Source organism: Gadus chalcogrammus, chromosome 10, assembly GCF_026213295.1.
Source record: "Gadus chalcogrammus isolate NIFS_2021 chromosome 10, NIFS_Gcha_1.0, whole genome shotgun sequence".
Classification (NCBI taxonomy): domain Eukaryota; kingdom Metazoa; phylum Chordata; class Actinopteri; order Gadiformes; family Gadidae; genus Gadus; species Gadus chalcogrammus.
This window is the reverse complement of record NC_079421.1, coordinates 14099667-14117912: the sequence shown is the minus strand read 5'-3', so window position 1 is coordinate 14117912 and position 18246 is coordinate 14099667. Positions and strand designations below refer to the sequence as shown.

Here is an 18246-nt window from a genome sequence, read left to right as displayed (position 1 = left end):
GTGCCCCCGCCGTGCCCAGATGTGGAGGAGGTCCTCCAGAGCCACACACACACAAACATACGCATACACACAAACACACACGCATAAACACATGAACACGAACACACGCATAAACACATGAACACGAACACACACACACACACACACACGCACACACACGTACGAACACACACGTACACGTACGAACACACACACACACACACACACACACACGCACAAACACACACACGCAGGAGGGGAAGTGGTGTTTTTTAATGCTTTTTTTACAGGCCGGGCCGCTTTGACTGCGCTGCTGTGTGGAAGCTGTTGACTTAGCTTTTTCTTTTTTTTTTGACCCTTTGGCGTGTTGAAAGATGTTCCCCAAACACCGAGGTTCACGACTCACCTCTGGCCGCAGCAGGTCGGCCCAGTAACATGTGGTTGGTTCTACATTATCTCCGGCCCCCATATCCAGCCGAGACAGCGGGCTGTCACACTAATGACGGGAGTGAAGACATGGGTCACCATTGCTAACCAAGTTCAGTCCTGCCAAAAACGACACTGGTTTTTAGTCTCGCTCAAATCCATTAGTCCTCGTCTATGACCCGGTTTTGTCAACTTGTCGACTCAAAGAATAACTTGACTTCTGAATGAGAAGTCGGAGCTTTGGGATGGCTATGTCATACTCTGTGAAAAACATCAAACGACACTGGCCAACCAGTGAGCTTGTTGATAACCTCCCACTGGTTAGAGATCTGGATAGTGAGGAGTTGGCACAGGCAGGGTGGATCTTGGCCCGAGGGCAAGATCACCATGGGGGGTGTTCTCTCCACCTCTTAACAGGGATAAATGCAGTCTGAACTGCCAACACTAATACTACCCCCCTCCCCAGACCCCCCACCCCCGCCCCCTTTGTACGTGTGCACCCCCTTTACCTGCACCCCTATTCCCTGAACAGCTTCCCCTCCTTTTTGCCTGCCGTCCTGACCGGCCCGCAAACCCAACTCCTTGGCAGCCATTTAGAGCTCCAACTGTGCCTCTTAATTTGTATCATTAATGACCCCCCCTCCCCCAATAGAGAGCTACGGGAGGTTATTGTGTGACACTGTGTCGCGCTTAAACATTCCCCAACCCCTCTAGGAGCTGCGTTTAGTTCCGCCTGCCCCCCCCCCCCAAAGAAGACGCCGCCTGGAATGAATCGATTCTCCGGTGGAGAATGAACGACGGCGATCGCAGGGAGGGGTGATGGAGCTCGAATTAAAAGAGCTGAGGTTCAACACTTCAAGCAGTGGGTTCATTCGTGAAGGCATTGACCCTCGGGCTAGCCGTGTTGAGATGGAGGGACATGTTTCCACCCGTGGAGAATATTCTTAGGGAAGTTTACTTGTTTGCGCTTAAGAAAACAATCTGGCCCGGTCCAGAGCTCTGGATCGTCTGGTGTTGACTCGGGAAGGCCCGGGCGTAGTTCCTCTTACAGGACCTGCTCTGTGTGGGCCGGGCCCGCTGTGTGCCTGTCGCCGTGTGTGTTTTGCGTCCGTTGACGTGGTCTTGGATGACCTTCTCTGCGTGCGTTGCTCGTGCTGGGAATGGTGATTAGGGGCTTCTGTGTGCAGGCCTCTTTGCCCCCCTTAAACGCTGCGCAAATATTGTCTGATTTACAGAAAAACAATTTTAGAGGTGATCCAAAATAGAATAAAAAACTAAAAATAGTCTTTACAAAGGAGCTGTGTTGATCGAGCCCTTTGAATTATTAATAATGACACCCGACTTCATCTCTACGCCTACGGTACATGAGTTGTGCTAAAAACTGCACATTTTGAGGTCCCGCCACAAAACACAAACCCAGTGAAAGGGGAAAGCTGTTCTGCCTCAGATTCAGGGAAAACTCTGATGTCCTGAAAGGCATTGGTGTCCACAGCATGAGCACAGCTGTCAGATAGCACCTGGACACACACCACAGACATGTACAGCTGACATTATCTGTAAAACACAAATAAATCCGTAAATCCTAAAACCTAACGTAAATGACGGCCAAAACATCACGTTTTTGAACATGCAATATCTTCAAGGGATTCCTCTTATGATCTCTTGTGGTTGTGTTGTTCTGCCCCCACCCACGGGAGTCCCTAGCTGCCCCCCTGCCCGTGACCCGAGCACCCATCCCAGCCAGGGGTGACCTCCCCCCAGGGGGTCCAACAGAGCAGTAACGACCCTCTTGTAAATCTCGAGCTGTAAAACCGTGTCCCAAGAAACTTGTTCCATAAGTAATTGAGGTTAACTGAAATGCTGTGTAACATGCTACTCCCAAGTGTTTCTTCTGGTTTACTCGTTACACAGCGGCTTGTCTGGCTCGTTTCCATGGGAAGGTGATCTGATCTGACTATATATCATGGTGATCTGTCCATTGACCAAATCACATTTATTTTCTTCCTTGTTTTGCAGGACATTCTTGCAGACTGCTGACCAAGAACATGGGCATGCTGGTGATCAACGAGGACAGTCTGGATGTAAGTTATTCATCATTTGATTTATTTCTCTTGAAGTACGTTTCTTGACGTACCTTGAAGTACCCTTCTCGAAACACCCTCAGTAAGCAATCAGGTCAGCATTGTCCAATGATTTTTTTGTATCAAATACAGGCTTAAATTAATGCTTGATTTGGATCCATATTAGATGTGTGGTTTTATTCTTAGCTGTATCAATCTCATCCACGGTTTAGTCTTGTTTTTTCCAGTTCATAGGTCAACGTTTCTCCGACCTGTCCATTTTGTTTACAAGTCACACCTTGTTAACTAGATGGTATCCCTCGTGTGAACAAACAATAGGCAGTAGGTTGACATAGCGCTAAACTAATCCAGGGTACATTACTATGCTCCTCATGCCACTAAATTGCATTTTTAACCATCACTATTCCCTTGTTGTACACCGAGCATCTGTGGTGCCTGGTGAGGGGGGTTGATTTAATTATTTATATTTTTCTTTTGAATTTTTTAATTTCTTCTTTTTAATTATACAATTCAAATCAATCGATTTATTATTGTCTTGGATGCTTCATTGGCGACTATGAGGGTCATGTGAGGAATGAATGCGCAACTTAACTAAAACAGACTTCTTTAAACAAAACCAAACCCAAACAGTTTTCACACCAAATATGGCTACGATACGGTGTATCTGTAAAACATTCTAAACATGAACCCCATAATACAGACTATTTCTAAACTTTCATCTTGGCCTTGGTGTTCAGATCTTACAGTTTTCCTACTTCTGGTCTTTCACAACGTCTCTCGATGACACAAAGTATTTCCTTGCGTGCATCTCAAAATATATCACGTTGCGTCCTCCTGTGGGGACGTTCACTAGAGAACGGCCCGTAGCTCTCCTTTTGTTAAGATTGAAGAAGACAACTGGCCAGACGCGGCGAGAGGCCTCGGGAGAGCCATCACCGTCCCGACAGAAGAATCAGTTCTGCTCACGATCCGGACAGGGACACCTGCTGTCCTCCTGGAGCCGCTCATCCTCTGCTGTGGAGGGCCTTAGACGTGGAGCTACGGTGCCTCTCTTTCGCTGGGAGGGAACTCCTCCAGCAGAGCAGGGGAACCTCCAGCCCCTCCTGTTTGGACCAGGATCAGGGGGGGGAAAAACCCAGAGTACATGGATGGAGGTGGAGGGGGTGGAGGTGGAGTGGTTCTGCGTGGAGTGGTTCGGGGTGATGGTGAGGAAAAGTCGGCGAGGGGCTGAGAAGGAGAGGGTGGCGACGAGGTGGAGAAGTCGAGCAGAGTCGGGGACGCAGGGGCGGGGGTCCGATGACGGACGGCCTTCAGCCGGTCGCTAGGCATGATGAATGGAGTGGAGGGTGAAACGTGGGGGCCCGGGGCCTCGGTTCCAGCACGGGGGAGCCAGGGGGGCCCTTTGAAATGTCAGCTCCCATTCTCCTGCGGCTGCACAGACGCCCGTACCGAGACTGTTTGTTACCGCGCAAACACAGGAACCCCTCTAGCGAGACTAAGCGGGGGTCCTCGATGAACAACAGAGGGCCCGCGCCTGCGGCCCCCCCAGCCGTGGCGGTTGGGGTGCTCTCGTGTTGCTAAAAAAGCCGGCCCGGCCCGTAACGTAATCGGAGCGTGACCCCCGCTTCCCCCCCCCGCCCCTGTCCCCACTGTGTGTTTAGAAATGCTTATCAAGGAAGGCTCGGCTTCTCGGTGATTTGAGCCCCGGTGGAGTCCCCCCGTCCCCCCCCGTCCCCCCCGCCTCCTGCCTCCCGGGTCCCCAGAGAGGAGCCCTGCTCCCCAAGGTGGTCTCAGGTCATTAGGCAAACTTTATTATCCAGACGGCCGCCCTTTGATAGTCACTGAAAGGGCTGCGCGTTTACAGAACATATGGCTGCAATAACTACTGTTATATCTAACTTTGGTCCTACGTTTGGTGTTGTAAATATCCTAGGTATCATAAGTATACAGGCAGTCTGATGATAAGGTGGATATAGAGGTTTTGTTCCAGAATGGTCAACAGGATCTTGGCACTTCGCCAAACTGCCCTTTAGCTTTTATACAATAGCAACAGGTGATCCCCCGATGCCCATCCATCCTCACCGTGTGTGTGTGTGTGTGTGTGTGTGTGTGTGTGTGTGTGTGTGTGTGTGTGTGTGTGTGTGTGTGAGATCCATCTCTAGAGACCGGCTGTACAATACATCAGCGTTATGCCTCCGGCCGGTGTAGAGGTGTGCGTTTCTGTGTATGTGTTAACGAGCGTCTGTCCGCGGTCGGACAAGCCTGTGCATTCCCCCAAAAGCCTCCGTGCGTGTGAGTCTCTATCGGACACCATCTGCCCGCGGGGGCACCCTTGGTTTGCGTTAAACACAGGAACACGCGATGGCCCCGCTGGCCTCCATCAGATGATCCTTCCCCCCGTCTTGGCTGTCAGGTCTGGGCTGGCTGCATCGCTCAGCGCCTGTATCAACAACGGAGCCCCGGCCTCTATAGCGCGCTCATACAGATGCCCCGGAACATCCCCACTCCCGGGCCAAAACACTGGAGAGACGCGTAGGCTAAACCGGTCGATTATAACCATAACAAAAGGGGCTTTAGCCCGGAGACACGTAGCATTAGCACGGGAATTCCTCAGTTGAAATTAGGGGAGAAGTGGCTTCCCCCTACTTGAGAAAATGGCCGCTGTGGTAAACTGTGCTTATCGCAATGCGTGATGTATAGGTTGTACGGCGACCACACAAGAGTTGCTTCCCCACACATTCATCACATGTACACATGTGCACGGACACACACACATACAGCATGCACACGCACGCACACACACACACACACGCGCACACTTAAACAGATGTGCTGATGTGTAGTCAGCCGTGCCAACTAAAAGGTTGTTTCTTCGCACTTTATTCTAAGGTTTAATATAGTTGTCACGCAACCCATGCATAGCCCTACACACACTTGCACGCTCACACACTCTCACAGCTTGCCATCACCTATCGTCTCCTCTGGTTTAGCTCTCTCTCTCCCCCACTCTCTCTCTCTCCCCCTCTCTCTGCCCCTCTCTCTCTCGTTTCTCTCTCTCGCTCTCTCTCTTTCTCTTTCTCTTTCTCTCTCTCTCTCTCTCTCTCTGTCCATCGAGATGTCTCTCTCTCGCCGTCTCTCCTCGTGAAACTCAAAAGCCCCCTGTCCAAATATTTCCTCTGAGCTTGGGTTTCAGCGAGGTGTTATGCCAAGCAGGGGTGTCCTCTGTGATCCCACGAGGTACAAACCCCGATGTTCTCCATTGTTCTGTTCTCCCTCCCGAAAAAATGACCTATTGGGAAACACGGGTCAAAAGAAACAAACACGAAACACAAAACGCACACCTTAACGCAGTAACACTAAACCCTCTCGAACCATCGCCTCCTTTAAAAACGCTTCACTGCGCCGAAAGAAAGTTTGGAAACACCTTAATTGGAAACAAGTGAGAATAATTGCCGGCCATTACCTTGTCTCCGTCCCTCCATTTAAATTGATGAAGCTCTGCTACTTAATTCCCCGAGATGTATGCGCCCAATCAGCTGTTTATTTGGTTCGGCGCTCCAGCGCCATTTAGAGCCGTTCCCTCCATCCGTCCCGGTCACCGCGCCATCTGGTACTGCCAGCTTTGGTTACGGCTCGCAGCTGGCCCGTGTGTTTACGGGCGGCGTCGCGTGTGCCATGACATCAGGTGTATCCGCCGGGCAGGTATGAGCGATGCAGTGTTTGCTTTGGGTCTGTGTATGCTTTGGGTCTGTGTATGTTTTGAGCTTCACCGGCGGGATTAGTTATTAATCACCTGAACACCTTGACATGGGGGCAATCCGTGCTGGTTTGTTTTTGGGACGCACTTCTGTGTGTGTGTGTGTGTGTGTGTGTGTGTTTTCCAAGTTTGTGTATGTGTTATTTGGGGTATAGTGTGTGTATGTAGTGGCCTCATACAATAAGGTTCTAATAACATGTTATTTTCCATTTTTCCTAAAATGTACTGTCATTTAAGACTATTACACTGCCCCCAATGATTGATTGAGGCTTTACATTGGCCCAAAAATACTAACCGAATTGTTGTTTTAAACGGTCTAATAGTATTTCACCATCTTGCTTTAGAAGCATTATGTCTTGCACTAAAATGTGTTGGCGTCTCAGTTTGCTTTTGAATGCAGTTGTAGGCTGCTTGTGTGGGTCAAATGGTTGGCTTCATTTCCCGACGTCTTCCCCATGTGGTAAGAAGATCACAACAGGATGAATAAAAGTCTCCAATCCCATTTGTCTCCGTCAAGGTTTAGTGGAGGTATCCGTTTGTCTTGTACCTTTGGACTTAAATCCATTGTCACCCTAAGATTTATAGCTTTTCATCGCCCTGCATGGCTGTGTCTGTATATATCACCAAACCTGGGCCGTCCACCTTCTGGGGTCTGGTTACGCTGCAATAGGCGTGTAATGTGTGCATAAAAGGGTGCAGGGTACTGGTAGTCTTAAAATATTTGGTTTCATCTTTTTAGAGACGGGTTTGACGAACATCATACATGATGTGTAGGTTTGTAGCACAGTACTGTATGAAATGATAATGACCCGAAAGAATGTATTTGGTCATTATTGTTTTGTGACCCAATCAGTGTAGTATAAAGATGTTCGGTACAGGGCTTTACTCCTAATGCCTAGCAGTGAGGAATTGTGTTTAAAAAGGAACATCTTGCCTTCAGTGCACCGTGATCCCTAGCAAATCCACCTCTCCTTGCAATTTAACAAAGTTCAACTGTTAAACTAATACTAAGGTTGGGTTGATGATTGCTATTTTACTTGTCAGGTATGGTTAAAATCCTGGCTTCCCACACATTTCCATAGGCTAACCTCACCCTAAAGGAACCCCACCCCCCGCCTCTTTCATCAAATGACTTTTCATGCCGTCCTGAAAATGGCTTGCAACATATTGCCTCAAATGGAAAAATAATCTCCAAAATGATTAGGCATCACTAGAATATCTAGTACATCTGACTTTACATTAACTTAACCCCTCGTGAACGTGGATACTAGGACACTTTGTGGACGCTGCAGAAATGTACCAACACATTGAACACGAATAAATATATACACACAGCAGCATATATTTACTTCACGACTATACAGTAAACATACATGTACTATAGGGCTATTATTATACGTATGCATGTTTTGAAGTTGATCCATTATCTTTTAAGACCTGTCAATTATAAGCCTAATAATTCCATTAATAAAACTCAAAATAACCAGTGATATAAAACGTGTTTTCCCGTGTGTCTTGTGCCCCCAGGCGACCAGGGAGACTCTGGGATACCACTGTGGGATGCTGGGAGACGCCCTGTACAAGGAGAACGACTTCGCCCTCATCATTGACGGCACTACCCTGAAGTACGCGCTCACGCTCGGGGCGCGCCAGCACTTCCTGGACCTGGCCCTCTCCTGCAAGGCTGTCATTTGCTGCAGGTAATTTGTGTTGTGCTGTTAACTCTTTAACCAAAGGTAATTAGTGTTGTCCTGTTAATTCTTTAACCACAGTTGATTAAAGTAGTACCGTTAACTACTTAACCACAGGTAATTACTGTAATACTCTTAACTCTTTTATTAGGAACAGAAAGAATCTTGGTGTGGTGAAAGGTTCCGGGTTCGATCCCGTATCCGAATACACTAACTTTGAACGGACGGCCTGTGCTCAACGACTAAATGGTCAATGGTAATCATTGTGTTGCTACAGGCGCTATTATTCAACCCAAAAACATGGCGTCGTTTAGAGTCTACCTTGTTGCGTCGGTGGCACCTGGTAACAGGAGGTAACATGGTGAAGTGTGTTCATGAGGTAGTTTACCGGAGCTGGGAAATATCAGATCAAATTTACAGTTTTACTGGTGATTCTCTGCCGAGTACTGAGCTTCTTGGATCAACAAATTGCTTTGCGTAGCTTTTTCACCCAAAGTCACCCAAAAGGAGCGGGAGGTATTTCATGAGTGCTTGAGCCATTTTATGAGTGCTAACCTGTACTGGTTGACTAGAACCCAGCCAGCTACACAGGATGAAGGGCCACAGTGTTGACGTACCGGGGGCGGAATAAATAGAAGGAAGTGCTTATGGGCTCAGGGGACGGTGACCAGGTATGCAGCAAGGGGCCCCGGCCCCGTGCTCTCACAACAACACTCCTACAGGTGCCTGACCGGGACTCTCAGCCTGACGTCCCGGCGGCTTCCTTTTAGCTTTTAAACGGTGTTAATGTCGCATGTACACGCCTTCGTCCTCCTCCACATGCACACACGCGAGCACGCACACACACAGAAGGCTGGTATAGGCGAATGAGGCCCCGCTGGTCAAAGCATCAAGAGGCAAACCGCCTTTGTCTCGGAATTTGCTTACTTTAGAGAGGTTTCCCAGTTTACAACGTCATCTCTGGAGACCGGCTGTACCGTACATCACTGTGCTGCCTCCAGCATGTGGACAGAGAGATGTATGTGTGTATTCGTTGGTCCACATGTATGTGTATGTGTATGTGTACATCCAGATGTGTGTGTGTGTGTGTGTGTGTCCGTGTGTCCGTGTGTGTATTTGTCCACGTGTGTGCGTGTGTGTGTCTGTGTGTATTTTCCCACGTGTGTTTTTGTGTGTGTGTATACGTACGTGTGTGTATGTATGTGTGTGTGTGTGTCTGTCCACATGTGTGTTTGTGTGTGGCTCCACATGTGCATTTGTGTGTGTGTGTGTGTGTGTGTGTGTATGTCCACACTTATGTGCATATCGGGGGGGACTTGCCTCAGGACTGTCAGTCAACATGACCCCCGACGCCTCGTAAAGGAGGAGTTTACTGGATGAGTCAGATCCATCATGGGTGACGGACCCTATGGGCCCTTCGAGATGGGGCCCTTCGTGACAGAGCTCGATGGGGCCCTGCGTGGCAGTGCCCAGTGGGGCCCTTCATAGCGGGGCCCCTGCGTGACGGGGCCCGGTTACATAAGTCAGGCAGGAGTCCGCGGGGGAGTGGGAGAGAGGCAGACGAGGGGGGGAGAGCAAAACGGCTGTCGTATGCAATCATCCTCCAGAAGACCAGATAAACGGTCGTGCATGAGGCCGGAGCGAGTATTCTGCATGTGTCGTCGCCTGCTTTGCTCCGCAAGAGCTCGTCCATCTTGAGCGTTTAGCCTCAGCGGTCGGTGGTGTAATGTTTGGACAACAATTGAAGAAACGTTACAATCATAGTTTTTACTGCGTTGTGTGATTTCAAGATTGCTCCGCACTCGAACGTTGTTTCACTCCGTATTCCAGGGAGTAGTTTGTGATTTATGTGACATGTGCAACGTTGTCAAAACAAATGATGAAATGAGCAGGATGTATTATTTATTTAAAAGACATGTGTTTTTGGACTGAACCATGAAAGCTACTAAACGACTTCATTAGCCTTTTCTTTTGGCATGTGCAAACTGCGCTCTATAAAGCGGTTTCATAAAGTCGGTTGGCCCGGCTCACTGGTTGTCTTCAAACCGCCATGCTTGTCAGGGACGTTTGAGCGAGCGCGCCGGGGTTTGTGAAACGCTGACCGCATGACTTTTGTGTTTTCCTACGGACCTCAATTACATTGCTCAATACCAGGAAAATTGGGAAAATTCCGTGCGAGGGAATACATCGAAATGCCTCCTGAAGGGATTTGCCGCGGCGTATATATTTAACGGTTTATAGAACGTCCTGCGGTCGCCCTTAGTCCTATATGTGGCTTCTCATCCCTTTATGAGATTCACACCATGCCCTGAAAAGGGGGGACTCTGGGTTTTCCGACTCCTTTTTATATTTCCTCTGCCTGCCAATGAAAACAAAATGGCTTCCCCCCAATTTCGGAGAGTCATAACAAGCCGTGATGAAACGTCTCTGTTTCTTCTTCGTCCCCCCCTCCAGGGTGTCTCCGCTGCAGAAGTCTGAGGTGGTGGAGCTGGTGAAGAAGCAGGTGAAGGTGATCACCCTGGCCATCGGCGACGGGGCCAACGACGTGGGCATGATCCAGACGGCGCACGTGGGCGTGGGCATCTCGGGGAACGAGGGTCTGCAGGCCGCCAACTCCTCCGACTACTCCATCGCCCAGGTGGGTCCCCCGCTTCCTGCTCCACCAGTGGCCCGGACTCTTGGCGTGACCGTTGTTGTTGATGTTGTTATGGTGGGCCCTGCCATTGTCAACCTGGTCTCATAGATGACCTACTGGAACGGGGAGGGCGATGAAGACGTCTCATTGATTAAAACGAGGAAAAAAAGCACATAATACGTTACAGAATCACAAAATAGCGACTGGATAGATAATGTCTTTCCTCTCGGCCCAAGTATAACTCAATCAAAGCAGCTTTGCAAATTAGATTAATGCAAATGGTCAAATGTGGGTCTGAAAGCAGATTCCTCGGTATCTTGCTAGGCCATGTTGACCATACCACTAGCAGCGTCTCAAATACGCCTGTGCTGTGACAAGCAACTTAACATTCACTACTACACATTCTCCCCAGTAACGGAGCCTTTCGCCAAACGCTATGTAAACCAACCCACACAACCCAGTAACCAATATACTGTACCTGAAACTCGGCGTCGACGCGCGACACTGCATAAACAAGCAGGAATATGCCGGCAACAAAAGCTAATGGCTCTCCTGTATTCCGGTTATTCACCGCCCGCTGTTCTGTACTTCGTGTTTGCGGCAACTCTGTAGCCACAGGCCTAGATCGGGGTGGGGGGGGTGGGAGGGAGGAGGGGAGGAGTGGCAAGGCACAGTCAATTCTTTGTGTCTCAGCGTTCGGTTACTCACAGAGGGACTTGGGTTGTCTTTAAGTGCCCCTTTCCATCCACATGACATGCAGAATGCATATCTTTTGCAAAAAAAAATGCGGCCTGAAGTAATCCATTTAGTCCCTGCGTCTGATTAAATTACCGCTTCAGACTGGTGTGGTTTGGCCCTTATTGGCACAGGGGTGCATTAGGAATAAGTCGCCCGCCGACTAGCATTAGCGATCCTTGGACGTAATTCCGAAGTCTTCCGAATTCCATTGCGGATTACGTTTATTGACAATATCTGCACACCGTGACATTCGATTACGATCCCCCCCCCGCTTACATTAGTTTATTTCCCAACCTGTTTTTCAGGAACGGGGGTTGTGTTCTTAAAATCAGGTTGTGTAATCCTTTTTAAAGAGGCCTGGTTAGACACAGAGTCCCCTTCTCCGCCCCCTCTCCCTGGTATCTGGTGGAGCGGAGAGGAGTGTCGGTGAGGAGGGCTCTGGGCTGAGGCGCCTCTGCTGTCCGTCTGTCATCAGGTCCACTCTGTGGTAACTGCCTGTTTGATCCGACACAGCCAGGGTCAGGCAAACAGGAGGCCCGCCAATCGGCTCAGGGATAGCGCAGGGGCTCAGATCTGCTCCGTAGACATATACAGAGAGGAAGCGTCATGATTCTGGGGTCCGTAGGAGAGGATACCCCCTTCTCCCTACTTTACGGGGAGTTACTGGTTGAATTTTGATATCAACGTTTGCGTTTTTAGCTGCTGAATCTTATCAGCAACTCTTACAAAACAGTGGTTTCGCAGAGTCTTGTTTCAGTTTAATCACGGCTGTCGTCCAAAGAGATAATGCTTGAATAGAAAGTGGACTCCTCAGCCTCCACAATGTGCTTATTAAGCCATTAAACTACCGTTCTCAGTGTAGGATCCGTACCCCCCACTCACTCTCTCCCCTCTGCAACAACCCCAGACAGCGCCAGCCTGAGTAGGGTCAAACTGTGAGCAAAAACACCTGGAATGTGTCAATGTAGTCCACCCTGAGTCTGCCCTCCTTGGCTCCCCACTGTCAAACGGCTATAAGGACTGTTTCTGTTTCCTTAATCCAAATGTTCCTGTTAACACTGTAGGCTTCCCGGCCTTAAAATGCTGCAATGAACGCCCCCGACTTCTGCTCTCCGTTGATCTTGGCTTTGTGTCTCCTCTCCCTCCTTCCCTCCCAAACAGTTCAAATACTTGAAGAATCTGCTGCTGGTGCACGGGGCCTGGAATTACAACCGCGTTGCCAAGTGTATCCTGTACTGCTTCTATAAGAACATTGTCCTCTACATCATCGAGGTAGGTCTCAGGCTTTTCATTTAGTCCTGATGCTGCAGCACCAGACTCTCACATATCGCCATGTGTCTCCTCAGCATTATTATTATCCCTGCTTTCTGTTTTTCTGGTCACTGACCGTGACCACTTTGTGTGTCTATCCCTTAAAAAACACTAAATGAATGGTGAGCACTCACACACACCCACTATGTGTTGGAATGTATCCAATCTAACTGGAAATCTGTTGCTGTGTGAGTATGTGTGAAAGCGATTCAAGCCTTTAAGTGTAAAGACACAGGAATTGGAACACTTTCATAGTGCATTATGCTGGCACTGCAGCCATAAAAGATTGCCAAACTGATGAAAGCGATTCCTATTCTACTCGTTTGACTTGTGGAGAAGTGTAAACGGGCGGTGGCTGGTACAAGAACCCTCTCTAGTCTGTGCCAGGATGGATTGTGGGAAATGCTTCTCCCACTGCTGGCCTGGGGTTTCGGCCTGTGACGTGTGTGTGAAGCCACTTGACAGAAAGCAGAACCAGCGCTGATAGCAGGTTCAAAGGTATAGGCAAGAGTCCCTAGACATGTTAAGGGCTTTATCTTAATCTCCATCGTGATGGGTGCTGTGCTGTTTTGATCTACGAGCTATGCACTTGTCTGCAGAGTCTTGAATCAGCGCTGGAAACATACCTTCCTCGTAGCAGGGAGACGGCTTATGCGTTTTCCATCATACTTCTTATAACAAATAGTTTTGTGAATAGTGACGGATCGAGTTCCATTTATGCAGCGTCTATCTATGCAGACTATAATTCATACTGTATTGATTCAAATTGAATATTTGAATTGAATGCATGTTGTTCAAACTTCAATTCCCTGTTGTGCAAAGTGACTCAAAGCTCTGCCTTTCAACAGTTGAATCAAAGCGGCGCCCCTTTCAGTTCTCATGATGCCCTCCAACAGGTGGAAATGTTCTCGTGTACGATCCCCGATCCCCCCGCTCAGATTTCTGCCCTGTAATGTAGACGGTGGAATGTACTCCCTGGGGGGCGGGCAATTTCATAAGCTGCCTCTATTCTCCCAGGAAAACGACATCTTAACAACACTAATACCCTTACAGAACACCCCTGATACATTGACAACACTTATTTCATAAAACGGTCGCTACATTGTTGTTGTCGTGGTTTTAAATTCCATCGGCTTAGACGTGGTGTACCTCCCGCCTGTGGGCTCCCGTGTTAAGGGAGGACCCTGGAAGCAATGAGACTGCTCTGGAGTGAGACATCAGCAGAGGCTAGCAGGTAGTCTGCAGGAGCTGGAGCACGCTCCAGAGGCCAGCCGGTCCGGGGCGCCTGAAGAGGCCAGCGGGCCGGGGCCCCTTGACGAGGCCAGCCGGCCAGGGCCCCTGAAGAGGCCAGCCGGCGAGGGCCCCTGGATACGAGCGGTGACCCTGTTAGGAGAATGTCACTCTTCATCAGACCAGACTCCCATGTGTCTTTGAGACCAAGAGAGGGGCTTCTGAGCGGCTACTGTTGCTGCCGCATACCCTGCTCGTAGAAATATGAACCCCTTTTAAAATTATTTTTATTTTTTCATGCTACTTGACCTCTGAACCTGCGGGCCATCTCCATAACAGTTTACGGAGCGTAGAGAATCTGGGGATACTCTGAAGGAGGACATTAGATCCTGACGGGTCTCGGTTGAGTTACACAACCAGGCTTTTCTGTTGTTGTTGTTGGGCAGGCTGGGGAAAACAGCGTGTCAACAAAACCTTCTGTCTGACTATTATATTATTGATCATGTTGGATATATAGAATTACTTTGTTGACATTTTGTAAACAAAGAAAAATGCTGATAACAGTTTATATGAATATCGATGTTTACTTTCTTCCTTCATTGATTTACTTTTATTTGTATATAATCCACAGAAGCAAAGCGAATAGATTTCAGTTAAGCTGCCCACTTTGTCTCATAACCGGACGAAGAGCAGGATTACCCCTCGGAGGGCTGATGCAGTGCAATTCAATACGTTTGTCAGAAGGCTTAGCATGGTACACGCTTTGTGCAGAGTTTCCAATATCAAATTAAAACCCTGCACCTTTCCTCTTTTTCACTTATTTGCCATTCACTCTGCTGGTAGATTTTTCACAAAAAAACACAAATCAGTATAAAGCTTCGGAAACTGTACATTGTCTTTTTTTCATTGTGGGGCTCAGCAGGGCCCCATATTCAGTCCAGTAAAACTTTAAATGAAGTTATGCATTTAGTTTGGTGCGTCTTGGGCTTTTTTGTCCGTAAGACGAGCCTATTCCCAGCACACCTTTTGTTAGTCTCTGAAAGCCCGGTCCACCTCCTCCTCCTCCTCCTTCTCCTTCCCAGCCACCTCCTTGCCCGTGCAATTCTGCTTCAGGGGATTTCAGTAAATAATAGGGGATTTATTCCCCTTTCGCTGCTTCGATATATCAAACGCCCCCATTTTGTAAGGCATTGACAACCGACACAGGAGCAACCCCAGGGTATCGGTAAAAGCTACATTTGTTACACTAATAGGTTTACTTTTGTACGCACATGTTTTCCGTGTTGACTCCCAGAGTACTTGGCAAAACAAAGAATCATGGAATTTTTCCAGGATTTTTTTTTCTCCATTTTCTTTTTCCCTTGGCGAGCGCTCTTGTCTGTTACAGAGGGTGATACAATCTAAATTCCATGACTGGCTTATTCTATACTTAATCCCTCTCTACCTCTCCCTCCTTAAAGTTCTTTTATAGAGACAAATGGAGAAGGGGGGGGTGAAGGATTCTGTAGCCATTGTGATGAATTTGTATGCAGTGCAAGTCTGGCCCAGGCTCTCATCATTGCAGCTGGCTTGTAATTGGTGTTTTGCTGGGACTTTCGATTCGAGGGTTAATTGTCAGGAAGTGGAGCTGTCACTCTACCGGATGATTGACTGACAGGCGGTGCCATTAAAGTTGTGTTATTGTTCGGAGGGCCGCATATGAATGGAGTTTGAGTTGTTTGCTAAGACGTGTTACAGAGGGAAAACTTTTGAGACACAGTCTGAACAAATGTAAACATCCTTGAATGGGGTAATGACTTATCTATCTTGTTAACACCGCAAGTCACATCGATGCAACTATTCCAACACAAGCTGACAAAACACAGTGTTTCATCGTCCATTCATAACCGCCGTTCTTGTGGTTCTCGTTCAAACAGTGTGTGTTTCTTGGAACCCCAAACGAAACGGGCCATCAGCCTCAAAACAATTTTGCAAGAGACCTTCAAAAAATAAGTTGCCTTGGCAACGTGATTCCTATGACCGACAGCACTGGCCTGGCTCATGTTTGATTGACACATTGTCCGGCTGGCCGCTGAGGGATCCGATAGACAAGTGGCATTTATGAGGTAATTACATGAAAGCTCATTGAGTCCGGGGGCCCAGTGTGGTCGCTGAAGGGCGGCCATTGAGGAGCCGCGCATGCTGACTGCTAGTGTGCAGTCCAAGGGGAGAAAAACTAAACCCCACAAAGGCCGCTGACTGGCATTGTAGCGCGACTTAGTGCTTTTCACCTTCACACATTTCCAGCATATTTATGGAGCTTCTTTCGCCCTTTTTTTGATGCCCGTCCGCATTCCCAGCTGCCTTTTGTCCGTGACTTTCATGATCCATTCCCGAAAGGCCACAGTGCTACGCCATAAGAGATAAAAGACCTTAAGAGTATCAAGGGCTCCTGGTCCCCCCCTCCCCTTCCTCCAAGAGCTGTGGCGCAGCCTCAGGAATCATTGATTTTTGATTTGCTGATGAATATGCAGAGGGAGCTCGTCTTATCGGCTTTAGCCCCCCCAACCCCCTCAGCCCCACACAGCCAGCCCCCCCCGGCCTCCTTTTCTCTGGGCTGCGCCACATCTCTCCACTCTGGTTTTCAGAATGTGCAGTGGGGGAGAGAGGCCGGCCACACCCCTCCACTGAGCGGCGCTCAATGAGGAGAAGAAAGGGGGAAGAAAGGCCCTGCCTGGTCCTTCCCCTAATGAGCGAATCAATGCATCTGGTCCCACAAGAGACGAGCGAGAGGCAGAAAGGGAGAGGGACCCAAAGGGACCCTGGCCAAGACACTCACCAGTGCAGGAGCAGTTACGGCCGCGCTGTGAATGGCCCGTCTTCTTTGACTTAGCACAACAATATATTTGCCCAGAACTCCTCATTGAGCGACCCGGTAATTCATTCAGCACTTTGACCCGGCCGCCATACCCCTCGTTTGGCCTATGTTCAACCTGGCGCACGACCTAACCCCCCCACAAAACACCTAGCAACCACCTCTCGAATGTGGCCCTCAACACGGCAGCCTCCATCTTCCCCGCCCTCTGGTCCTCGTCGCAATCCCTTCTGGGTAATAATCTGACAGACTGAGGGTTTGTTTGTATGTGACGCTTGTCTTGAGGCATCCAGAGGCCGTCCACGCCCCCCGCCCCCCCGTCTCCGTCCCCCCATCATAATGGTAGAGTGCCCCCTTATGGAGGATGGGCGGGAACTGGAATGAGTGGGCGTCGTCACGGGGGGGTAGCTGGGACACAGAGGCTAGCAGGCCTCGTCTATGCACCCCCTGTTCGCCTCTGTTAAGCGGAATAAGTTGAGGTTTGGGGGGAGGGCGGACATCTATTTACGGGTAACACTTTCACACGATTCAAGGATTGATTGGGATGGGCCAGTGGCGGGTATTTACTGGTCATTTAAAGCGCTGCGGCACCGGGTTCGACACTGTTCCGGGCTTTTGTCCAAAACGGCAAATTTGTCGAAGGTCATGCCTTCGTGATGACAGCGAAGGCTGTCAATGACTCAATGACTTGTAATGCCATGACGACCGGTGTCACATCTTTCTTTCCCGGTGTGAGTAAGGCAGTGTCTGAACGTGCAAACAGTGTTTAAAATCGGTCATGTGTTCTCAACGGGATTGATTATACTTTCACCGGTATAACTCAAATCAAAGGCTCATTCCCTTGCCTTGCCTCACGTTAACATCGCGGACATGGTCGGCTTTCCGTTTCATCCATAGAAAGAAGCGATGGTGTGCTTTGTTAAGATAAGCATGGATAATCAAGACGTGAACTGATGGAGCCCATCTCCGCCCAACATGTGGTTTGTGTTACCGTTCTCCACTCTCTCGTTCCCGGGGCAGTATAACTGTTCTCATTCATCCACCCCTGGTCCCCAAACCCTGATTTCGGGCCCCATAACTAACCTGGCCTGTCACCCCCATGTCTCGAGGTGGATCACATAGAGGAACCGCCTGGCCTGATGTATGTCCCCAACGTAATCCCGCTATGAATCCAGCAGACGATTTACACTGTGGTATTAATATCTCAAAGGTCTTGGCTCTCCCTGCTCCCGGGGTGGATAGCGTTTCTGATTCCCTCTCACCAACCCCTCCCTCCCTCCCTCCCTCCCTCCCTTTATCGCTGCCAAGTTGGAGAAAAAAATAGAGGAGCCAGTTTCTCGCTCAGACTAATGATGTGTTGGGCATAGGTCACAACTTCAAACGGCGCAGGATTAGACGAGGGATTCTTAACATTGATTGGAGACGTGTTTTTGGTTGTTTATGTAATTATTTTGTTGAATGGGGTCAGGGTTGATGCAGGAAGAAGCGTATACTTGTAGACGGGGAATATTTTGCGTTTCAGTGGCCATAAGACAAATGCTACG

General features: G+C 49.0%; 1 protein-coding gene across 2 annotated transcripts in view; it reads left to right on the top strand.

The window, feature by feature from the left end:
* Window positions 1-18246, top strand: part of atp8a1 (ATPase phospholipid transporting 8A1) — a 103170-nt gene that overhangs the window by 57294 nt on the left and 27630 nt on the right. For both annotated transcript variants that reach the window (XM_056600066.1, XM_056600065.1), the window contains 4 exons: window positions 2422-2486; window positions 7771-7943; window positions 10389-10572; window positions 12469-12579. In XM_056600066.1, the coding sequence (XP_056456041.1) occupies window positions 2422-2486; window positions 7771-7943; window positions 10389-10572; window positions 12469-12579 (533 nt within the window). The remainder of the gene's footprint in view (window positions 1-2421; window positions 2487-7770; window positions 7944-10388; window positions 10573-12468; window positions 12580-18246) is intronic.